The 26,482-nt window shown below is 35.1% G+C and overlaps 1 protein-coding gene across 1 annotated transcript; it reads left to right on the forward strand.

Annotated features, from left to right (window-relative positions):
- The first annotated feature begins 21,063 nt into the window (after positions 1 to 21,063).
- On the forward strand, positions 21,064 to 22,876 carry LOC149207211 (protein JINGUBANG-like). Its single transcript, XM_089393862.1, has one exon. It carries the CDS (start codon positions 21,243 to 21,245, stop codon positions 22,707 to 22,709), a length of 1,467 nt encoding a protein of 488 aa, XP_089249988.1. The 5' UTR covers positions 21,064 to 21,242; the 3' UTR covers positions 22,710 to 22,876.
- The last annotated feature ends 3,606 nt before the right edge of the window (positions 22,877 to 26,482 follow it).

Raw genomic sequence — 26,482 nt, forward strand, 5'->3', positions numbered from 1 at the left:
CCAAGTGAACAAAAAGTGTCGTGTTCAAGAGTGGTTAATGTTTTTCTGAGACACAAAGTATGACAAGCAGGTTCATTTTTCTCTCTTTTCCCCCACCATTTCTGGCAAGTACCTCTTTATTTTTGACAAGCTTGAGGAGGATAACATTTTCTTGATTATAAGCTCATCCTTCGGATGAGTCCAACTTAGTTTAAATGCGAACCCTAAGAAGGAGTGGTCCGTTCCTGTTTGTAATTGAATAGGTCCTTTATTGTTTAAATTTTAACGAGTCCAGTATAGGAGAAACTCGACGTTTTTCAATTTTAGGAAGTCTGAAAAACTTAAGAAAACTCCATGGTTGTCCTTTTTCGTAAATTTGTGTCTCTCAAGCCCGAAAAAGTATAAAATAATACTTGAGAGAACCGCTTGACCATTACGATCAAGGAGTACTTTTCATAATTAGTGTCTCTGATCCGAAAAAGTAAAAAAGCGATCAATGACACGTCGTTTTATAACCAATATCGAATTTGAAATGACAAAAATCCGGCAATCTTTTCATGTTTTTATGGTCAGAAAAGAGTTGTAAGTGGACCGTCTTTTTTATTCTGTTTTAACGAGCTTAAAAAGAAAAACTCGGCAATATTTTCATATTTTAGGAGTCAGAAAAGAGCTTAAAGGTGACTCTAATGTTTTTTGTCGAAAATGATCAATTTTGCCTGAAAAATCCGTTATCCTGCACAAAAACTCAAACATTACTCATACCTGTTTAAAATAAATATAAATGCTTCAAAAGTTACCTTTTTAAAGTGAAAAATAAACAAATTAAAAATTCATTTATTCAAAAAAACTTATAAAAAGGGCTTTTTAAATTCATTTTTACCGTTTGACTTCAGAGTGAGAAAAGAGAGCTTTTGGTAAGAAACTTCCCGTGAAGATTGTGGAAAATCCGTCCGTTGTAATCGAACACCGTCACCTCCAGGTAATCCACATCATCTTACTCTTGCATTTCAACCGTTTGAAATTTGTTTTCAGGGTTTTATTTTGATTTTTAGGAAATATTTATGTTAAAAGACCGCGCGCGGGGGTCCGCAGGCGCAACATGCGAAACCTGCGGACCCCGACTTTTTCGCATGCAAAAAAAAGTCAGGGGCCCGCACCTGCTGTATAGACAAAATGCGGACCTACGCACTGTCTCTAACATAGAGGCTGCTGTCCTCGCGGCATATGTTCTAACATTCCAAAATTTTCAAATTTTGCCCAAAAACTTCGATTTAAGATATTCTAATCTACCTTTTCTTTGAATGTAGAGTATACACCATGCTTGACTGGCAAGAACGGGAGCACGAGGATGTGGACCTCGCCACAATTAATCATAAACCTTCGCTTGATGCATTGAAGGCATGCGGTTTATTCAAATTCTGGGCCATACCTGGCATGAGGGCCCAGGTGGACTTTTTTCAGTGGCTGGTAGACAGGTGGAACGTACAAGACTAGTGTTTCTTTATTGGTGGTCACCAGCTCGAAATGGAGCCAGAAGAAATTTATTTTTTGACTGGTTTGCCTAAGAGAGGTGAACAATTGACTCTATTCGGGGCTAGGCCAGGTGGCCAGTCTGTCGATAGCCTCTAGCTAGAGTTTTCTAACGGCCAAACGAAGGACAAAGGGATTGATATCAAAACCATCTCATGTCCTGAACTCAAAGTGATTGCATTTACTGTCACTAGGCTCTGTGGAAGTGCAGTACTACATATGGCCACTAGATCCCAAATGCGGATGGCAGTAGACTACTTTCGGGGCACCATCTTCAACTGGTGCGAAGCTGTGTTGGCTAATGTAAAAGGCCAACTGACTAGAGCAAGGAACGGACAACTGAAAAACTTTGGATATGGTTTCTTAGTTGTGAGCTTTGGTCTAGAGAGGGTCCCAATGTGGGTCCCACAACATCTTTCCATTAGAGCTGGACTTCCCTGAGAGCCCAAACTGATGCGTTGGGTTGCAGTTATGGCCTGTCATCCTGAGGAGGGTTCAGAAGTTGTTCAATTTCCTCCTGAGTATTTTCATTGGTTGGAGAACCAAGTTTTTGCTATTCAGGATTTTCCTTATGCTGGGATGGATTATCGTGGTGACCCAGACATGGCTCTTCCACCAAGAGAGCAATGGGATGACTCAGGGAAAATTATTTTCAAAATTTTCTAATTTAATTTTTTTTGTTTTAAAATCGTCCCAAAATTGATAGTAAAAAGTTTCAAATGCAGATGTAGGTCCACGGCTACCAGCCACTCTCCAGCCCTATGAGAGGAAACAACCAGCTGTAGCAGCACCAGCCCCACGGGACGAATCTACAGAGACCTTGGCCGAATTGGAAAACCATCTAGAGCATTTGACAGCAGACATTCCAGAGATTAGCATAGATGAAATTCCTCTTAGGCTATAGCGCTATGTGATTGGGGTCCCAGGACCTTTCAGGAGGTTCCTTTGTAGGGTGGCCCGTACAGTGGTTTCTTATCGTGATCATCACCAGTGATAGGATGATCGCCTGTTGTAGACTCATATGACATTTTTGCTTTTTGTACTATCATTTTTGCCGATCATAAGGTGTTTTTCAACCTATGATTGAAGACGATGTATATTTGACACACTTCTATGTTATGCTATATTACTATTACCGGCTATCTTGTAAAACATGTTATGGAATGTTTTTAAATTTACTTGTTTGATTATTGCAAATGTCTACTTAACATTCGAGAAGCAATTGCATCTGCTAATGTATTTAAATATCTTGGAATATGCTGATATTCAATATAGTCAAATTCATGTTCCAAGAGACGAAATCTCAAAAATAATCTTAATAACACTGGATTTCTAATGGCATACATTCTATTAAGCTGTAACACAACGAGTTCAGAATCTAACCTCACACAAAACTTCGAAAGATGTAAGTCTGATCTGAATGTTTACATGCTTAGGACACATGATTCTCTTCTTATCTTAGTTTTGTATGTGGACGATCTCTTGATCACTGGCAGCTCGGCTTCAGCCATTGCTGCAGTCAAGAGGACCTTGAATGATAGGATCTTGATGAAGAACATGGGTCCATTACACTTCTTTCTTGGTCTTGAGATCAACCAGGATGCCACAGGCATCAAACTCTCTCAGGCTAAGTATGCATGGGATCTCCTTGAGAGATTTCACATCACTGACTACGAGCCAGCACCGACTCCTTTTCTGTCTGGGGTCCGCCTTGAGGATGGAGGTGACACTCCATTAGTTGAAATTACTCTCTACCGATAGCTAGTGGGCAGCTTACTGTACCTCACTCACTCCATACCAGATCTCTCATATGCAGTAGGGTCAGTTTCCAGATACATGCAGGAGCCGCATGAGCTACACTGGAAAGCTGCCAAGCGCATCCTCTGATATGTGCAGGGCACCATCACCTTCGGGAATCACTATGTAGCAGGCACTGCATTGAATCTCATTAGCTTCACATATTCTGATTGGGTGGGAGACAACATTGATCACAAGTCCACCTCCAGATATTCACTTAGTCTAGGGTCTAGCCCTATCCGTTGGTCGAGCAAGAAGCAGACTGGTATTGCTCTCTCTTCAGCTAAGGCCGAGTACAAAGGAGTAGTCAACATCATCATTTAGGCTTTGTGGCTATAACACTTCCTCACTGAGTTGGGCGTCCAGTTCCACCAGCCCACTGTCATCTGGTGTGACAACTAGAGCACTCTCAATTTTTGCAGGGATCTATTACAACGGCAACGGACGAAGCACATAGACGTCCATATGCACTACAACAGAGACTTAGTACATAATCGGGTCATTGATTTACAGTTCTGTCCTTCAGCAGAACAGACTACAGACATCTTCACCAAGACATTCACTGAGCAGAAGTTTCACTCTCTGTGCGATAATCTTGGAGTGAAGGACACAGTTGCTTAGCAACTGTATTTCCTTCCTCTTTTCTTTTGATTACATTGTATTTTGCGGGGGGGGTTTCCACAAGGTTTTCCCTCTTTCCTCAATTTTATTACAAGTTGCATTGTATTTTGGGTGACCTTTGGCCTTAGTTGCTAGGGCCCATTTTCTATTTTTCCCCATAGTGGTGTTTAGGGGGGTGTTGGAGGTACTACACACCTAGGAACTTCATTACTGGCACATACAGACACTTAGTTAGAGCATTCACTGACATGCAAGGCTTCAACATTGGAATCTTCACCAGATTGGCGCCTCTGATTATCCATGCATGCATGGGACTACATACAAGATCCTTTCTGCATTATTTACTCCCTGATTTGCTCCTCCTTTCACTCCGCAACTGGCTAGTTCTCTCCGGAACTTGCTGTAGGTGTTGAGTGCTTTCATTGATCACCACTATGGTGCATTACCTTGGGATATTCACCCAGTAATGCTATATCATGAGCATTGTAACCTATTTTTTGAATCAACCGTTCTTTTTGTTCTTTCGATTTTCTTTTAGCGTTTTTGCTCTACAGAGTTGTGTGTTCAACCTTTACTAGCTAGATCCATCTATGCAGGTTTTCTAACACATTTACAACAGTTTTTAGGAATTTTCAAGAATATATAGTGTAGTTCTACATTGGATTAATCCAAAATTTGTGAAGACCAAATTTTCTTACCTAACAGTTAGACCGCATCCTCATAACTGAAAAGACCTAGTTAACATCACCATTTATGTTAACCATCTCCTACAAGCAGAGCACAAGGTGCAAGCATCGTCAAGTGTAAGTCTGTCTCCTAAGAGCATAGCACAAGGTCCAAGCATCCTTGAGTCTAAGTCTTAATTACTAGTGATTCGGAGTTGAATGGAGTGTAAGGCTGAGCACTGTTGGGCATAAGTTAGGAGCTGTTAATGTCGGTTGCATCAAAGTGGTATCAGAGAGCAACAATGCTCTTTGGGATTGAAGAAAGTAAATGAAGTATTATGTTATAGGAGATTTGTAGCCATTAAGTAAATCATTGATCGAGGCACGATCAAAGAATGATGATCGGAATCATTATTCCAAAACTTTGTTGGAAATCTAGAAGCAAGATCGAGAGGTCAGAGGGTTAGGACATTAGCGTTAGCCAAAATTCTGGATATCGACTTGTGAATGCATTGGGGACTAAATTTCTTAGAGAATCGAGATCACTTGAAGACCAAACTTAAATGCATTAGGTAAGCTTTCAATTTTAATATTGAATTTATTTTTGGAAAGTGTGGGATTTTTTGTCTTTTGTTCAATGTTTCAAGTGATGGATAAAATTGATATTGGAATGATGCAAAACTATAGAGAAGTATTATTATGTTGAACATTGCGGATAGTTTGTGTTATGATTCCAATGTTTATGTTGATATATTTCAAATCATTGTTGACATTCCAGAGAGAAAGCATTGTTGAATGCAATGCTATGTTGAGAGCAAGTTAATGTAGATTCACCGAATTACGGATAGTAAGTGCACCTAGCCTAATGTCAATCATGAATTGCACTAATATTCAACTCCGGGTATTAAATATGTGGAATGATTTGTTTGGTAATATACCTAGTATACAATAAATTCGAATAGTGAATTATGCCCAGATCCTAGTGAGAATAATACATCAATACACTCATGGTTACGTCAGATTATTCATTTCTTGGTAATTTTTATGTAGATTTATAAACTGCGAATGTATACCTATCAATGTAAGTGCATAAATAGAGTAGAACTAACATGTCCTGGTTGATCACTCACTGTAACATAAGTGTGACTTCAATGATTGAACCGTACAGTAGCAATTTGTAAATGAAGTTCATATTTGGTAAAATGGTAGAAAATTCTAGTAGAGAAATGGTATCCTAGTGATCATTGATTGATTCCTGTCGTGTTCACGAAGATCTGGTTAAAAATGATTCTTGAAGGTAAGGAAAGAGGAGTGGGTTAAATACACCAAAGTAGCCATAGGAGGAAGAGAGTTGTGATAGAGAACCCTTGTAGCCAAGAAGCTACAAAAGAGAAGTTGTTCCAACTAAGGTTGAAAAAAATGAAAAGAGCAAAGGAAGTCCTCGAGAGCTGAGAAGAGTGCAACAGCCAAAGGAGCACGGGGAGCTCGAGATGTCCCACAGCAGGAGAACATATGATACCAAAAGGGCAAGCCCAAAGGATAAAATATTGTTTTGGTTTCTTGTAGAGGCTTATTCATAACTCATAGTGAGCATGGAGAAGCTCATAGCTGAGGAGGAGAAAGAGATGACCACCAAGGGTCGTGACAAGGGTTTGAATGAAAGGCACATGAGAATGGAGAAAGATCCCAAAGCAGAAGGAATTAGAAGAAGAAAAATGATCCAAGAGGAGTTTGACAAAGAGATGACCGAGTTAAAGGAAAGACTCGGTGTGATGAATATGTTGCTACAAGGAAAAGAGAATGAAGACTAGAGTTTTCAAAGGACCCTAAAGAAAATGGTCAAGTGGCATGTTAAACAACTATATGCTAGGAAGTTGAGAAGAAAGATAAGTCACTTGTTGAGTGTTCAATCGAGAGATGAATAGCTCAGGGTAGCTATGCGTGAGGAGGAAGAAGTTCACTATTGTGAACTAGAGCAAGGAGTATTCCTTGTAGAAGATGAAGAGGAAAATGTTGCATTAATACCCATCGAGAGTCTCAAGAATTGTGTGGGAATTTTAGATTGGCATGAGGATTTGAAAGAGGAGGCACTAAATGGGTCTAGAGAGCCTTATGATTTTAATATTAATGTTTTATGTATGGTTGTAGGTCACAAGAATGACAAAGAAGGACAACCATCTATAACTATCATAATGGTAGAGGGGAATGAAGAAATGGCTTTTCAAAACAATAGAGAAGAACATAATTTAAAATATGTCATAAAAGAAGATGAGACAACACTATCTCATACAAGAAATCAAAGGGATATCCATACACAACAGGAGGAAATGATGAAGACAATAGAAGAGGCTATAAGGCCTCATGTGTTGAAACTAATAAATTGTATGTGAATGCAAGATTTCCAATTTAGGAGCATGGACCGATTGTTTGAAAGGGAGGAGAGAAGGAAGATTTGCTGCAAGAAGACTAAAAGAAGAGGAATCATCAAAGGATAAATAGTCCTTAAGGATTTTCCTAGAAGAAGAGAGCATGTGAATGGATCCTTAGAAGCAGAGGCAAGAATAAATAAGTTTGAGCAATCGGCCTTGCAAACAAATGACAAGGGTTTTCATGACAAAAAACGTGAACAAGTTGGCTTGTAGACATGTTGAAGGTGAAGGACAAACATCAAAAACTGTTACAAAAATAAGTAAATACAAGGGACTACATTTCAAGAATAACCTCATAAAGGAAAGACGAAAACATACAAATATTATGCTATTAGAATATGAAAAAGAATTTCAAACTATACATGAAGAATATTGCATAAAGGATGCAAAGAAGAAAAAAGAAGAGACAAATATGCTTAAAGCATATGAATATTTTTGATAAATTGTATGATAAAAATATTGTTGGGATTATAGTTAAGTATGCAGAGAAAGAATAACAAATGCTTTCAAGAGAAGGAGAGAAAGTGGAAGATGAAACAAGTCTATCTCATGAAGATGAAATTTTATTTCAATTTCATCGAAGGAATATGGAGCAAAAACCGATTTTGCAAAATAAACAACATCCTGCAAATAATGAATTTGCATATCATTTAGTGGAAAACAATGGAGGGACACAAAAGATCCACCTCCTGACCAAAAGTAAAGAAAATAATTGTTGTAATAGATCCATTTCACGTGTAGAAGATGAGAGTTTATCTTTCATAGAACAACCATGCGGAAGGTTGTCAATTTGTCTTTACATTTTTCAAATGTCGGGTGATGAATTGGCACTTGAAGGCATGAAATTTTTGGAGGTATTGTTGTAAAAAAGTATTGTTAATAGTTTGGTCTAGCAAGAAAATGAGCTAGGCTACTCAAATTGAATAATTGTGGAAGTAAATGAGCTAGGCTACTCAAATTGAAGAATTGTGGAAGTTGATGAAGCAAAAGACTAGGAAATGGCATAGTGAAAGGGAAAAGACAATCAATGGAAGGACTTGATTAATTATAAGAGACTACATTAGCATAACAAGAGGAAGGCAACCAAAAACGAAACATAGGACCTTGGAGGGACAAGGGAAGCAGAAGGACAACAACATGGATGGATGAATGGGCAGCAACAACACAAAGTCTCGAATCCATGAGGTTCAACGAAGTGAAGAAACATGACGAGAAGGTCATAAATTTCTACCCAGTGAGTCTGATGCAGGAGCTTCAACCCTAGGCAACCCATTTTTTACTAGGCCAAAGGGGTTCATGGATATGACCTTCTACCCAGTGAGTCTGATGCAGGAGCTTCAACCCTAGGCAACCCATTTTTTACTAGGCCAAAGGGGTTCATGGAATTTCCAAAGGGGAAGAAGTTACCCTCAAATGTAATTTGTATAAAATTAGGGATAGGGGAATTTTGATGTAAATATAAGTGTCCAAAATCTGGGTGGTTAAGTTGTTTTGATGAGCTGATGTTACATCCCCAAATGGTCATGTGTCAAAATAATAAGTGTTAAGCATAGGTGTTAGGATGTTCTCTAAGAGATACCTAATTTATCTGTGCTATTTCTATATTGTATTTATGTATACAGATAGAGCATAAAAATAGTGGGAAAAAATATAGTGGAGAGAAAGATGTAGAGAAGAGGAAGGGCCATGGCGGAGGATGCTAATATGGTGTGATTAGGACATGAAAATTTTTATATTAAAATTTTACTAATAAAAGGCATATTTCCAATACTATGTCTTTGTTAATGTGAATGGAAATTTGGGTGTCTGGTGCATGAAATTGCTTATGTGTGATTCTTGTAATAAAGAGAAAGAAAGGATTTACAATGGCTGTGTGTCTTCAATGGCTAACAGAAACGAGATCCCTATAAAGAGTTGTGTGAATCCCTTTCGAAGGCTGAATTAGGGACGTTCAATATTGGCTTCCTGTGTTATAATTACTGGACTTAAATCGGTTGGAGCACACGAAGAGATCCACAAAGCTCCAGCAAGAAATCACTGGATTCTTGAAGGCAGCACGAAATTTGTTTTTAATTATAGGTGATCCGATAGTTTGCAGACCACGAAGATGTAGTCCAAAATGAATCCTCTGTGTTGGTTTGCTAGGTTTTAAACACGGATGTGACGACAGAGAGAGACAAGTAGGCCCAAGGATAGCTTGTGGCTAAAGCCACTGATGAAGGATCCTCGTCAATATACAAGGGAGCCAAACTCTTCTTCGTTGGGCTATGCTTCGCTGATGGGAGATCTGGAACATCATTGTTCCATCGAAGACAGTAGGATATTTTTCCTATGGATTAAATACCTTGGTTCCATATCGTAATGTACAAGTAACCATCGCCTTCATATGGAATTGTGGGTCTCCGCCTGGTGCGGGACAAAGTGATTAGTGTTGGCATTCAGAGTGTATGGTCTCGTTGCAAAGAAGAGAGAGGAAGCTCAGCCCCCTTCCCCTCCTTGCTTATGACAGGCGCAACACTCCTATCAGGCGAGACAAGTTAACTGTGCATGCCACTTCAACGGGACTGAGACCGCCAACTTCTGTAAGGAAGTCATGACCTGTGCACTTACAATCAGCCTAAGATTGTGAAGTTGTGCTATGAAATCGTTGAAGTCTCTGGCTAGAACGCGAAGTCTGAAGTGGTAATTCGAATTACTGACCTTGTGTGAGTTGTAGCTAGATTCCACGTTACATCTGCACAGACTACATAGCCTTGAGCTAGAACAGCACTCAGCTGAGTGAGGCGCTGGTTCGAAGCTTGGGAGATGTGGCACGTGATGCTATAGTGTACTGTTGCAGAGCCTGCAAATATGAGTGCTTGCAAATATTTATGCTGGGTGGATAGTTGAGTCGATAGACCTCGTAGTTTGATCGAGTGCGTGGACCTGGCAGTGTGAGCTGAGTGCATGGACCTAGCAGTGTTAGCTAGTGCATGCAGCTTAGTGTGACCTGTGGCATGGACCTAAAGCATGAGGAGATGCGGCTAGGAGCTACGCTCAAATTCTCTGCTAGCTCAAAGAAGGTACTCAACATTTTCACTGAATTCGATATAATGGAAAACATAAAACTTAATGATTTGGAAAAACTTGAAGGCATCGCTAACCGCTCATCAGGGGAATATTTTATGGGGTTAGTCTTAATGGAAAGAAGTGATTGGGAAAGTATAATCACGTCATTTTGCCAATGGAACCGATTCATTCCCCTTATATAATAATTCCGATCCCACATGAATTTTAGCACTATAGCGAATGGAATAGAGGCATCACCAACAAATAATTTGGATGAGCCGACTGAATGGAATAAGAAGGATGTTAAATCTCGCATTATTATCTCATTTAATTTAAGATCATCTTTGGTTGTGTATGCTAAAGGTTACATGACAACTAAAAAGTTATGGGACAAGATCAAGTTTCCATATAAATATACGACTATGTCATGGAGGATATTACTTACAAAAAAAAATGAATGTATGTAAAATAGCAAAAAGAGAAAGTGTCTCTCCATATTTAGTAATCATAATCATGTATTTTTTTTAATGACTTTGAGCTGCTTGCCATTGAAGCAGCTTCATTTGAAAATTTATAGGGTATTTTTCTGGGCGGAGGAGATGAAAAAATTAAAAGAATTAAAAGATTAAAATGGTTTTGCATTATTTTAAAAACAATAAAGAAAAAAACAAGATACAGCCAAAGAGGAAAGAAGGGAATCAACCACTTAGTATATTTAATGATGGTGACACTTCTTCATTAAATAAAATTTTTCCTAAGTGAATTTATTTGGAAAACAATAGGAATTTCAACATGATTTTTAGAAAATTTGATAGAAATTTTTGGAAATCCGGGTTAAGTTGCCAAGCTTTGGGATTTAGAGTGCCCGAGGATTTTTTTATGGTGTTGAATCCATTTCCACCATCAAAAAAATTATTTAAGCACTCTTACAATCAAATTTCTAGAAGAATTTATCATCAAGCACTCCTACAATCGAATTTCTAGAAGAATTTATCATCAAATTCCAACGAAAAATTGGCCATCCGAGAAAAAGTGTGGCCTTTTTTGACAACACTGCAAAAAAAGGGTCATGTGGTAAGAGATTACTTCAAGAAGAAACCATATAATAAATGATATTTTCAAACTAATGGTAAGAATCAATCTCATCAAGGTAATTCAACGAACAAGGTCTATAAGTTATCAAATAAGTTAGAAGATTTTTCCTTCCTTTCCGCTATTTTATTTAATACTTCTTGCAAAGATGTTTGGTATATTTATTCAACTGCAAATAGGTACATGTATCCTGATAAAAGTATGTTCATAGAGCTCAAGGGTGGCTTAGTAGTTTCAGTATTTTTGGGTGATGATCAATCTCATGAAGTGAAAGGAGTAGGAACTATTTTTATTTAGATGTCGAATGGAGGTACAACATTGATAATGACCATTTTTTATGTTCCTAGTCTTAAGAAGAGTCTACTTTCTATTAGTGTTATTGTTGATCACAATATGGAAATCAAGTTTGATAAAAGTGGTTGTAAAATCATTGATTGTAAAATTAGAAGAGTGATTTTCAAAGGCAATAGGCATGGTGGATTGTATAGATTGTTTGTAGGTTTTGTTGATCAAAGAGCATTAATGCATCATGATTGAACACTTGTGGAATTGTTGTATAGAAGATTTGGCCATCTAAATCTAGTCATCCTAAAGAAAGTTCAAAATATGGTAAGATGCATTCCCCAATTTGATGTAAGCAAAGGAAGTGTATGTGATTCACATGCCATGGGAAAGCATCAAAGGGATCATTTCATTACAAATTGTGAACACCTATAAGGAAACCTTTTGATTTTCTTCCTTCTGATCTATTTGGACCTATGAAATCCTTCTATCATTGGACACTTCTACTTTGTTACTTTCAGAGATGATGCTAGCAAAAAATGTTGGATTTCGTGAAGCATAAAAGTGAAGTGTTTGATAAGTTTTGTGAGTTCAAATTATTTGTAGAAAATGAAATAGGTCATAGCATCAAATCATTAAGAAGTGATGGTGGTAGAGAATACACATCTAATAAGTTCATTTCTTTTTTAAAGCTATTTGGGATCAAGATGGAGTTTGGTGTTCCTTATAATCCTTAGAAGAATGGCCTCGCTGAGAGAAAGAACAAGATGAATGTTCAAACAATAAGATTCATACTGGAACAATTTTGTATGCATCATCTAATTTGAGTTAAATCACGTCGAATTGCTGCAGCTATATTGAAAAGGTGTCCTCATAAGTCATTGAGGTATGTTACACTTAAGGAGGTTCTTTTAGGAACAAATCCTTATGTTGATCACTTTAGAGTGTTTGGTTCACATGCATATACTTATATATCTTCTAATCTATGAAAAAAACAGGAGTTACCAACAAAAGAGGTGTGGTTGTTAGGTATAATTATTATCATGAAGCATCTAGAATGTTTGTATCTGATGAAAGAAGAATCATTTTATGTAGATATGTTATGTTTGATGAATCTTTTTTAAAAATGACATTTAACACTCTTAATATGGAAGTGCAACTTGAATCCATTAATGAAGATAATAATGATGTCATGGAAGATGACATGAAATAGGAACAAGCAGATGAAGTGGGTGGTAGCGACCACCAAGAACATCAAGGAGAAGCAAGAGAGAGACCTATGTGGGTAAGGAAGTTAGTAGAAGATTCAGGTATGAAACTTGATGATATGTCTAAATTCACTCCTACTCGAAGGTTTACCCAAACCAAATTTCCAAATAAAAAATATGAATATAATTTTGTTGCTCTGATGAGTAACCTAGTTGATTATGAACTTGATACATTTGAAGAGGCTTCATGTTCTAATAAGTGGGATGAAACCATGCAAGAGATATATGAATGTATCATGGAAAATGATTGTGGGATTTAGTTCCACTACTTGAAGGAAATAAATTTATTGTTAGTAGATGGATATTCAAGCCCAAGAATAAAGTTCGTGGATTTATTGAAAAGTATAAGGCTAGATTTGTTGCTAAAATTTTGAGTCAAAAACTTAACATAGATTATGATGATATTTTTGCACTTGTTACTCGATATACTATCATTAGTTGTGTACTTTCCATGATATCTAGTTATAATTGGAATGTTCACCACAAGGATGTAAAAATAACCTTCCTAAATGGATTTTTGAAAGAAGAAGCCTACATATAACCTATCTCACAAGGTTAGTCGAACTTTAACCTTGAGGTTCGAATTTCAATGAACCTTAAAAAAATTTGAGGTGCATCGGACCTCATCAAACCTCATAGCCATTAACCAAGTCCATAGATCAAAACTCATGACTCCATGTCACAACTCAAGCTTGTAACTTATCCTTGCAATTTCCATGTCTGTGATATCATTTTTTACATTTACTTATGTTGATTTCTTACTATTTTATCCTATAATTCATTATACACACACACACACATATAGACGAACGTAATGGTGAACCTCATCTGAACCTCATCAAAAAATTCGAACTCAAACCGAACCTAATCATTGTCGAACTCGAACTTGAACCCAAACTATGTGACATTGCATATAACAACCACAAGAGTTCGAAGTAGCTGGTAAAAAGGACCTTGTGTGTGGGTTAAAAAAGAAATTGTATGGAGTGAGCACATAAAGATGATGGCCTCAAAAGTGGCAAGGAGGCATCAGGAATGTACACCTGTAAGAACACATGCATGTTCCTAGAAATGCACACACATCCTAGATGTCTAGACTCGACACCAAATCAACACCATACATTATCTTTAATGTCTAAATAAACATTTTAATATATAATTTTTTAATTAAAAAAAAACAAAACAAAAAAAACACACTAAAATAATATCCTAAACAAAATCATTCTTAAACAAAATCATTCTATTAAATTATAAGGAAATTGAAGAATATGAAAAGTTATTCTAACCTTACAAAAGTATAGACAAGAATGTTGCCAAATACCTAACGCACTCCACCTAAATTTCATGTAATAATAAATAAATTATTTAGATCCAAAATATGCTTTAATTTTTAAAACAATATGCATTATATTTTAAAAAATAATAATTATTATTATATCTTTTATTAATTTGAAGAAACAAATTTCATGACATCACATAAAGGTCTAACTACATTGGAACACTGATGACACTATCATGTGACCTCATAAATTGGACCATATATTATGCATACTAGTATAAGCACATTAAACATTCCATGAATTGTAGTGTAATGCATAAAACATGGGGTATACATAGTTTGAAATTGAAGTGATCATTGAATTCCTAAAGATAATCATGCTTTTCTTTGTGTTTTCGCTTTTCCGAGAATTGACATGAACACTCATATTGTCTAGGGCATTATCATGCACTTTCTTATTGTGTAGATTAGGACTAGGGCATTATCATGCACTTTCTTATTAGGTAGATTAGGATCCCCTATTCACAATTTAGGGTTGATGATATACTAGTAATTTGATACATAATTGAAATTTGAATATATTGTCAGCATAATGTTTGTATTGAAATTTAATTAAATTGATTTTAAATTTTAATTTCGCCGTCAATTATGAATATTGTTTTAAAAATTTTAATGCATAGGCAATTATAGCCTTTACTATATAGAGCCTTAGTATAACTGGTTATATTCACAGCGCGTAGGCGGAGGAGTTGAGTTGCCACCGTCACAATGGTGAGTTGCCACGCAGACCGATGTGCGCTGACAATAGGCATTTATGTTAGCGACTTGGGTATCTAGTTGCGTGCACGTGAAGGCCACAAAAACAGATAGGGCGGCACTGTGGTTCAATGAGTTTCAGTAAAGTTCACGACGAAAATCCAAATGCCCAGAAACAACACAACTGCCACAACGCGATCGTTAACCCTTCAACAATGAAGGATACTGTTTGTAGAGACTTGCAAAGTTGTCTTCTTTTAAGTGATGGCCTAATGGATATCCATTTTTCATTTTCTTTAAATAACAAACAAACAGTGTTATTTCCGCATATATTCTGCCTCTATGTGATGGTGTATCAGCACTTCCAAATAAAAGTGCAAAAACCTTGTGGCTGTGGAGGTCTTCGCAGAGGATATTTTTATATATTTTTTCAAATCATACTTATTGGAATGTTTATTCTTTCGGGATGATTTTAGAATAATTTAATTTTAGAATAATTTTAATAGTATATATAAATTAAAGATTAAAATTTAGGTGTAAAATAATTATATTATTTTTTATTTGTTAATCATAAAATGCTTTATGTGTTTTTTGAGTATGTGTTATTGATAAGCCATATTACTATAACAAAGCTTATTTATGGATTAAGTATCTCCGTAATAAAGTGGAGGTGAATCTCTATAATTAAGCATTTTTTTACTTTTTTTTTTGAAATGTACTTATATATTAATTATTTTTATCATTCATAATAATTATTATTATTTTAAATAAAATTATAATTAAGTTAATTCTTATGATTTTTATAATTTTAGCAATATGAAATGTATGATTAAGTGTTTGGATGCTTATTATGGATTGGTGCCTATCCATATTTATAAAGTCATTTAATTTATATGGCTGAGCTAGTTTTTATTTTTATTGGAGGAAAAAATTTGGCCAAAGAAATTAGAAATCCACTTTCACCAAAAGCTAAAATGAACTAGATTGTTTTTATTTTTATTGGAAGAAATGAAAACAAATAAAAACTTTAAGTCACATTCTTTATTAAAATATATAATTATATCAGCTATATAATAAATAGTGAATGCTAATTTATTTTATATATATATATATATATATGAATGGAGAAATGTTGTTATCATCTTCACTCAAATTCAGCTTCTTCATGATAAGTTAAATTATAATGAATATATTTTTATAATAATTTGAGTCAAAATTCTCTCTCTCTCTCTCTCTCTCTCTCTCTCTATATATATATATATATATATATATATATATATAGTTTGAAGAGTTTCAATTTAAAAAAAATAGAAAATATCACATTCTTATATTGTTTTTATTTAAAAAAATTCAAAACATCATCCAAAATTTTATTTAAAAATACATAAATTATTAAATTATGATAATTAAAAATATATAGTAAATATTATACTCTCATTATTTATTTAAAAAAATTGCATTTTTATGAATTTAACCAAAATTAGTTAAAAAGTTACATAGATTAATTATATCTCTAAAATTTATTTACTAATATTTCATGGTTTTCCTTGCATAAGGTGAACATAGAGGATAGGTGATGGCTAGTGGATGCCATTGATTTGTAATTTGATAGAACCTTGATCTAGTTATGACACCTAGAAGATGCATGAGACTCACTTAGGTAGCTTAATGATGAGGGTAGGGGTAAGGTGTCCACCCTTACCTTTGGATGACTATTTGTATGAGCCATGACAACCTTTTCTAGAGAACTCTCTACCCTTACCCTTGCTATGATCATTGTCATTCATAAGATTTGTAGGAGAAAGGAAATGAAGAAAAATAGTGAATATACACTTTGGACAAGGAATCTCAACACAAAAATGGCAAGAGGATGGCACCATTATTGTAGAAAGTTTATTTGTTGGGTGATAAGCAAGCTAGGAAATGTTATATTTATCTATAGTCTCTGTCAATTGCCCCACTAGCTCATTAGTGGATTTTCTTTGAAGCATGTAGTAAGGAGAGAAATCCTTACCAAAGGGGCATAGGGGTTGAACAAGATTACAATTTTTTACAAATCGATGCTCAAGGTGTTCACCACTCATCAAGGTTGTAGACTTTGTTCCCCTCCTTTTCTAGAGGCAGTATCTTCACACACAAGTGGCTTTGTGTGTTTTGATTCAAGAATTTTTGGTGAGGTCTAACCACTTGTGGTATACCATGTTGAGAGGTGAGGGACAAAGTTGATGGGGCAACAAGAATTGGGGCCACAACTAGGTGGGCCACCCCTCTTCATCCACGCCTCTCCAATTCCATGAGAGTAGCAAGTTTTTCCAGGGTAGTGGAGCAACAATACCATGAACTAGTCTCAGAGGAGGGAGAGCAACTAATGGCATATGTGTAAAATAAAATAAATCACAAATAAATGGTTTATTCGATATCATATTTTAACTAAAATGGAAGGTTTGTTATCAATTTCCCTTCACTTGTGAACTCTAGATACAACGTTTTATAGGGTTGTTGAAATGTTCTAAACAACAAAGGTCATTGAAGGCTAGAGAGAGGGCTCAAGCTCTCTATTATGATATTTAACATGCATTTACGAATCTTCCAAGGAGAATTTGGAATAATGTGCCAAGGGGCATATGGAATCTATTTCAAAATTTAAAATCGATTTCAAAAGGAGGACAAAAGGTGAACCAAATAAAATCATATGGGAAACTCTTGACAACCCCATAATCTTGGATGAGGAGGACCAACCCATGGACCCATTGATATCCCAAGTTTCACTTGCTACTACTAAAAAAAATAAAATCAAAGTAGCAACCCAACAATAACTATTACATATTTAAATAAAGCATTAATTATAAGTTATTAACAAATTACATAGAACTTTTATAGAAATTTTCGTTTATATCATATTTTTTAATTAAGACCAACGTTTCCATAGTCATACCATTGAAACTTAGAACTAAAGAGTAGTTAATTTTCCTAAAATAACCAAACTTCCCAAAAAAAAAAAAAAAACCTTATTTTTTTATAAAAACATTTACTTTTAATTTTAAAATAATATTAACTTTTTATAAATTTTGATTATATTATATTATACATAAATAATTACATAGCTACTATATATTATATATTTAATTTTAATTTCAAGCTTTTCGTATTTAGCCATCCTAAAGTGTTATATATATTTTTTTAAATTTTCATTTTTATACACTATTTTACACTTATAATTCATACACCCTAAATGTTAAAAAAAGAAACTTCATTCTGGTTTAAGCGTTATTTTATAACACCTTTATTTAACCGTAATGATTATGATACATTTTTATATTAAATTCGTTAATTTCGATATTAAAAATTAAATTAAAAATAATATTTTAAATTTCATTTTATATTAAAATTTTAATCATTATAATGATTTTATATAATAGATTTAATTTACTCTCCCATTTAAAAAAAATTAAAGTAGTTGAAAGTGATTAGATAAAAATTCATTGGCTTGTTTTAGATAGGAACAAAGTAGGCTAGAAAAACCTCCTGTAAATACAGTTTGGATTTTCAAAATTATTTTAAAAAATATATTTTTAAAAAATAATTGAAATTTCTTAGATGGTTAAATTTTTAATTGTTTATTTTAAAGAAAAATAAACTAAATAAATAAAAATAAAATTGTTTTAAAATAATTGAAACTTATTACATAATTAAGATTTTAATTACTTATTTTTAGAAATAAATAAAGTAGATTTAAAAAACATCTTATCTTAGTTTGAATTCCCGAAATCACATTTAACTATGATATAAAGAGGTTTTGGAAATTGAATTATCAAATACTCAAACTTCCAAGAGAATTAGGATGAATGGGATGGAACTTAGTCAAACCCAAGTATCTTAGAGGGTGACTTGTAGGATAAGAAAAAAGGATCGTGAACTCTGTAAATGTGCATGTCGCGAATAAATTTTAGCATCTTTTACTTGAACTTCAGTTTAAGCAAAAGGAGTTAGTAAGGAATTGGTTTTTAAAAATAGTAAAGAATTGATTTTAAACTAATTATTCAATAATAAATAATTGTAAATTATCAATTGAAATATGCTTTTAATTTTTAAAATTTTTAATATTATTTTTATAATATATTAATTAATATTTTACAACAAATTATAATTATATATATATTATTGGTTTTCTTTTAAATAATTATAGTAACCAATAGTATTATTTCTCTTTTGATATAATGTAAAATACTAAAAAGATTTATTTAAATAGGCATCAAATTTATCAAGATACAAATTTTTTTTTGAGTTTAAAATTTGAGGAAAAACTATATTAATTTTTTTGAAAGTTTAAATTAAAAGAAAAATTGCATCTCAAGATATTTTATTAGATTTACAAGAATTTTTAATAATACTATTTATATTATATATTCACATCTTTAAACATAGAAATATTATTATTTTTAATTTTATTAAAATCTTAATAATACATATAGTTATATACATATATTTTTTGCATTTTTTTTTTCACATTTTTATAATTTTTATAATTTTAACATGAGATGCATAATATCTATTATTCATATGTATATAAAAACATATTATTATAAATATAATATTTTATATCTTTATTAATTAAATTTAAATATGAAGCTCTAAAATATCACAATTATTAATATTCTTCATCATTAATAATAATTTATATGGTAAAAATAATTTTAATTTTATATCTATTTTTCTCTCTTTTACATAAATATATTCTTAATTATAATTATATATTTATTAATTAAATTTAAATATAAAATTACAAAATATCATAGTTATAAATATGTATTATTATTTTTAATGTGATATGTAAATTATTAATAATTTCTAAAAGAAATTGTTTTTAATTTTATTAATAAAAACAAAATTACAATTCAATTAATTTAATATTTTTTTAATTGAGTCCACACTATATTTTATTATTATTATCTTTCAATTTAATATATAACTATAACATCCCTTATCAAACCTGTAACAAAATATCATAATGAAAATGAGATTTTGATGTTTTTAATGTTTTTAATTAAAACTAATATTAATTTTTAATTTTGATTATAATCTATATTTATTTTGTATTTAGTTAATATTTTGTTTTTATTTATAAAAAATTATGTGTGAATTCTAAGTTAATCACAAAAAAAAATTACACTAAAATGTAAAATATATCTATCAACAAAATGAATATAATTTTAATTAAAAAAAAACAATATTATTTTTTATAATATAACCATTAATATTAATACATTTAAAATGTTAAATTTGAGATAATCCTAAATATATGTTTTCGCCGTACTCGTCTGTAGATAGAACACAGTTAGATTACGAAAAGCCTAAATAAGTCTCCTATTTTCTCAACTTGAGTTGATATGTTTTCTAGGTTACCCAAAACCTAAATATGTTTTTTTCATGTTTTTTGAACTTGAATTGTTTTTTTCTAAATCTAGGATAATTGGTAACTGGTGAGAGTTATCCTAAATAGACTCAGGATCAAATCTAACTGGCTACCACTATAAACCTAGGCTAAGTGCAACAGCCTGTAAACCGCAGAATATCAAAAAACTTATGACTCAACAAAATCCGAGACGTCAGCTATGAAGTCCCTACTCTTCTAGCCAAGATACAACAGGTCATATATACTTAAATTATTATGTTTTCAAGTTCGTTTGGATATCAGGACAAAATTTTTCCAAACTACATTTAAAGTTTAATCATTTTTCTGCTTTTTAAAATATTCCTCTTAAATTTTTAATATAAATAAATTTACCAATCAATCTCAAAACGGATACCAAAATAATGTTTCTCCTATTTTCTCCTTCCAGTTCTGGTTACAAAAATAGGAACAACTGTGTCAACGTCTCTGCGCCCTATTAAAAATTTAGTTTTAAGTTCACTTATATGATTACAATGGACTGGATTGCTCATCAACAGTTGTTGATTTGAAGTAAATCGACTTTTAACGCCATTTTATGGTTATATGGGTTTGTTTTTTTTCCAATTTAAATTAATTAATAAACTTTCTTGTCGTAAGTTGTTGCAACAGACCAGTATTCATGAGAAGAGTCGCTGTCGCTGTCACATACAAGTAGCCCCAGCTAAAATTTTGTTTCGTCTCGGAAGGTACGAATGTGACATACCCTGAACCGGATTATTTTAAAGGAATCGACCTTTGATCATTCAACGCGTAAAATATTCGAACCTTATCAACATACACGCTGGATCCAATCTTCTGTGGGCGCCTCTTCTATGAAGCTTCCTTGGTCAAGCTCCCACCGCTTGTTTCACCCATTCAAGGGAAAGCACGGTCAGAATAAGTAAACTGGTTTGGTCGGACGTGCTTTCCGCAGGGTATCGGGTTCGGTTGTTTGACGTTGAATGTTACACGCTGAATCTCATCCACCTCTGGCTGATATTGGGTTTGGCTGCTTGACGTTGAAGGTTACACAGTGAATCCCATCCACCCCCGGTGTGCATTTCAATGGGTATACATGTTCAATTTCGGAATCTGTCCTCATGCTTTGCAAGAGCAAGCTCGGCGTCAGGGAAGACCAAGGACTCATCAGCCATGAGGGATTCAAAAGATATCATGATGAAATCTCAGGGCAATCTTGCAGCGGCATCCCAAGGGAGTTGCCTTATCTCGCCGGTCAGCTCACAATCTGAATACAGTATAAGGTCTTCGACAAGCCTGCAATCAGAATTTAATATTTCTTCTCAGCTAAGCATTCAATCACAGCCGAGTGCTTGTTCACATAGCAGCCTTGCTTCAATCCCCTCTCTTGAGATCAGAGATGATGAGTCTCTGGGGACCAACGACCGCGGCACCGTTTGTCGATGTGTAGCTACACTGAGAGGCCATGATGGGTGCGTTTTTTCCCTAGCAATGGAGGGCGACCTCCTTTACAGCGGGTCCTCCGGTAATGATATTCGAGTATGGAGACATCCCGAGCTCAATGACCACTGCAAGTTTGGCCACGGGGAAGGGGCTGTTAAGTGTATTCTGGTTTCTGGTGATAGGATATACAGCGCACATCAAGATCACAGAGTCAGAGTTTGGAAACGCTCTGAGAATATGCAGCCGTCCAGACACAAGCTGGTGGCTACCATGCCGACACTGAAAGATTATGCAATGAACGCCATAATGTCTAACAAGTATGTTCAAGTGCGCAGGCACAAGAAAGCTCTCTGGATCGAACATGTGGACACCATATCGGCTCTGTCAATTGATAAAAAGGGATTTTTGTACTCTGCTTCTTGGGACAGGACGGTAAAGATCTGGAGGCCATCCGATTTGAGGTGTGTTGAGTCTTTCCGCGCACATGACGATGCCATCAATGCGCTTGTGGTTTCACCAGACGGTTTTGTTTACACGGGATCTGCTGATTCCAGAATCAAAATCTGGGCAAAGGCCTCAGGCGAGAGAAAACATTCTCTGGTTGCTACACTGGAGAGGCACAAATCTGCCATCAATGCATTGGCTCTGAGCCCCAAGGGCTCCATTCTCTACTCTGGAGCTTGTGATCGGTCCATCATTGTTTGGGAAAGGGAGGGGAGAGGGCGACACATGGCCGTGTCGGGCGCCTTGAGAGGCCACAAGCGTGCAATTCTATGCTTGGCGAGTGTTGCAGAATTTTTATGCAGTGGATCAGCGGATAAGACTATTAGAGTGTGGAAAAGGGGAGAAGGAAACACGCATTACTGTTTGGCGGTTTTAGAAGGTCACAGAGGACCTGTTAAGTCCATCGCGGTGTCTTTAGACACTGTGAGGGGATGCCACGTCTACAGCGGAAGCCTGGATCATGACATTAAGGTTTGGCGGGTTTCTTCAAATAAAAGCAGTTCCGACGATCATGCCGAGGGTGCCAACAATAACAATCGCTTGAAAACTATACACTCCCTTGAGGAAAGCGCTTTTCATGCACGGCAAATTTTTGGTATTTCATGAAACTGATGCAGCCATCTACGTGTCAACTAACTACAATATGCCTGTTGTTTTCCATCAGAGATAATACATGCAAATTCAAGAATAACCAACAGAAAAATATCATACTTATTTTTGACTCAGACTTGTGAAATCTGCTTCAAGGTGTATCAGATATATTTTTACCCAGATTTATGAACTCTATATTGAGGAGTAAAGTATCATAAAATTTTCGAGGCAAACGGGTTCTTTGATAATTTAGGTTAATTCATTTTTATAGGATTGTTGTTTTTTTTTCCCAAAAGGGATGTTCGGCTGATTTAGATAACGGGAGAATTTTCTATGTATTAGAAATAATCTGATAGTCGGAAATTGATCGTGAGGAAAGCCCTCTTCATGCTTTCATGTCATATAAAAGCATTGCAATTTAATATGCGCAGGAAAAATTGGGTATCTCAGGATTGCTTCCGACGTTACCGCTAGTCGTTGGTACAATCGGGAAACTGCGGCTCAGCCATGTATTTGACGGCTGAGAATAATTAACCTATCCATAAGCAGTAAATATATATGCTTACCTGGCCCATATACAACACCTGGCCCATTTACTGCCCATTGTTGCGTATTTAATCATGACAAAAGAAATGCAATCATGTCATAAAAAACCATTAAAAGTTAATGTGCGCAACAATATTTCTAGTATGTCATGATTACTTCCAAAGATACCGCTGCTTGTAGCTTAGTCTAGAAAATGCGGTTTACCCTGGTACGTGTCCTGATAAAATTGCATCTTGTGGCACTAAAAAATACTAGATACATCTAGTTCCACATTGAGGAAGTGTGGCATCAAAGCAAATGTTTTTTGAGATGAGATTTGAGTGGTTTATGTTACTGTACGGGATGTCTGGTAACTATGGTTAGATTTAGTTGTAGTTTAACGAGGTTTTAAATTTGGTGGAAAATTATGGAATTTAGGTATAATTTTGATAATTTTTATTGGATTTTTTGTAAATCTAGGTTATTGTTGAAGTTCAGGGATTTTGGATGACTTATGAGTTTTTGATGGTGCTGAATGGATTTCCACTATAAAAAATAATAGCTTGGGGATTTTGTGAGACTCATGGGTTTTTGATGGTGCTAAGTGGATTTCCACTATCCATTTTTTTTTTATTGCTTGATTCCTACCATTTTTAACACTCCCACAAATTTGCCGCCTCAGTAGACAACTCCATGTTGATTTGTAGCGTTTGTTGTTTGTGTTTAAGAGCATGTTAGAGAGATACAGTGAAAAGGTAAAAATTCAAAGTGTTGAAATTTGATCGTCCAAATTTGATCACATACTCCTTTGAGAAAAGCCTCGTTCCTGATGCTACGACTATCTGTAAGTACACTTTCGAAATAGCAGAACTTGATCACATACTCCCTTCAACCCTTGAGGAAACCCTTGTTCCCGATGCTACTGTTGTCTATAATACATGCAGTTTAGGAAGGAATAAGCTAATGGGTCGACGAAACACCCTTCGGGTTGTGCGCCCCCTCACCGTTGACGAGGCCTTTCCGGCAACCAAGTCCCATCCCTCCCCAATGTTAACAACTCGCAGGTCCATCCAAAATGTTCATGTTAATGGCTCCATTTCCAACATCTGTTTCCTCACTCGTCGTCCAAACACTCTGTTGGCAGAGCTCCTGTTTGCAGGTGAGCTCACCAGACGACATGACGGGTCAACTAACTCACACAGCCACACAACCTGAATTCCCACCTTTGTTAATCTGAATTCCATTCGATTTAGGATCATTTTAAAGCCCCTGCACCCTCAGACAAAGAAACTTGAAACTGCAAACCCCGATCGAAATAGGAAACGGGCTAGGGAGTAGCCTGGGATCGGGGTTGGTGGTATCTCCTTCCCCACACTGGTTCAAAAGAGGAAATGTCGCCAGTTGTAGATTCCATGTATCGTTAATAAGCATGCACCCTCAAACGAAGAAAATTGAAACCGCCTGTGTTGATCGAATTGCAAATATTGGTCCAATGTTCAACTCGAATGGAGCTTAAAGTCAGTAAAGAACATGCAAAAATCACAACAAACGTTTATACCTAGACATTACTCATATTGTAAGTTCAAAATAGGAAATATTAAAACCTACGCAAATTCCAGGTCTGGTTAATAAGCATAATGTTTGTTTTTCTATTGTTTTCGATGGTGCTGGTCAAAATCAATTTTTAAAAACCTTCATCCTCCACATTACTAAGACCCAATTTGTAAAACCCAGAATCCTCCACATTACTAAAACCCAATTTATTGAAAACTATTATATAAAGGAAATGTTGATCTGGGTTGCACACAACTCATTGTTGCTTGTCAATGTTAGGAGAGCACCAAAATTAACTGCAAAAAAAAACCAGGTCAACCATTGCGGCGAATCACTAGTCAACCATTGCGGAAAGTCACTTGTTAACCTTGGTTAACCATTGCTACAACTCGTTGGTTAACTATTGCGGCGCCTCGTTGCTTCACCATTGCGGAAAATCGTTGGTTTACCATTGTGGCAACACATTGGTTTACAGTTGGGAGTCTTTACAGTTGTGGCAACTCGCTAGGTCACTATTGCAGCACATTTTGGTTTACAGTTGTAGCAACTCATTGGGTTATAAAATGGTAAAGCAAGTCAAATGGGAAACAATCATTGCTAGGCTTCCGGTGCAAGACCTTTAAGAAAATATCATTTTTTCTAGAACATATTTAGATTGGTTTGAAGTACATGGAAAACACATGGAGATTGATTGGATTGCAAAAATCCCTTCAACTGGAATTGGAGACTTTATTAGAGGAGAGGAAATGAACCCACATGCTCCATGTTCTTTCACCCTGGTACAAAATAAATGCCCAAGCTCAAGGTCTATTGCTTCCTTGATATATGGAGTGTAAGTTTTTTAGAGATGCATTGTTTAGATGTTGGTATTAATAGTGCTCGACCATTTTTCATGGATACATATGTATTGACTTTTCAAATATTTTTATGCAGTTATGCTTTTTCATATGGCCCAGAGGACAGAAAATGACAAGATTAAATGAAGCAAAGATCCTCATTTGTGAAAAAGAAGGGTTGCTAATGCCATTTCATTGTAAAAGTTATGGTTCAAAACCCTAAGACAACGATAATAAAACATTGCATGTATGAGCATGTGGATAGCCAAGGATGGCCTTGTCATGGCCAACAGGACACTTCAGCTCATGCTAGGTCCCTGCATCAACCAAATTTATCAAGGGACATGGTTTCCTATGTAGAGAATTGTTTCTTCTTGGAAGCGCCAGTTGACTCGGTTTTCAAAATGCATGTTAAAAAATATGTTGACATGGATGCTGCAACTCGAGATACAGATTCCTTTTTGTGTAGGAAAGATGTTGTCAACATCTATAATCGTCTAATGAAAGGAAATTATCAGTGGCATAAGAAGGCTGAAATGAGTGTGAATCTTTGATATAGAAAACACTTAGACCATGGTGAAGCTATCGAATAATAGCCTAATAGCCATGGATTCAACACTCAACACGCATATATGTGGGGTGAGTGTATTAAGAATTATTGATCTAGTACAATAATTTGACTAGTAACGATTAATGAGCTGAAGTTAACTTCAACTTTTTTTTTGAATGTGATAGTATCAGTTGTACACACTTGTGGTGTTTGATGAGAAACAAAATGGGGTGCCAGTTGCATGGGTGGTGGCATCACGTAATACATCACAAGACATTTCACTATGGTTGAAGAACCTCAAGCATAGGTGTCACCAAGTTGAT

This window comes from Pinus tabuliformis, chromosome 1_2, assembly GCF_031772625.1.
Source record: "Pinus tabuliformis cultivar Carrire ecotype Pingquan chromosome 1_2, CPIR1, whole genome shotgun sequence".
Lineage (NCBI taxonomy): Eukaryota > Viridiplantae > Streptophyta > Pinopsida > Pinales > Pinaceae > Pinus > Pinus tabuliformis.

Bases quoted from the DNA above. Each gene is read 5' to 3' on its own strand.
- LOC149207211 (XM_089393862.1), top strand. From the start codon at position 21,243: ATGGGTATACATGTTCAATTTCGGAATCTGTCCTCATGCTTTGCAAGA.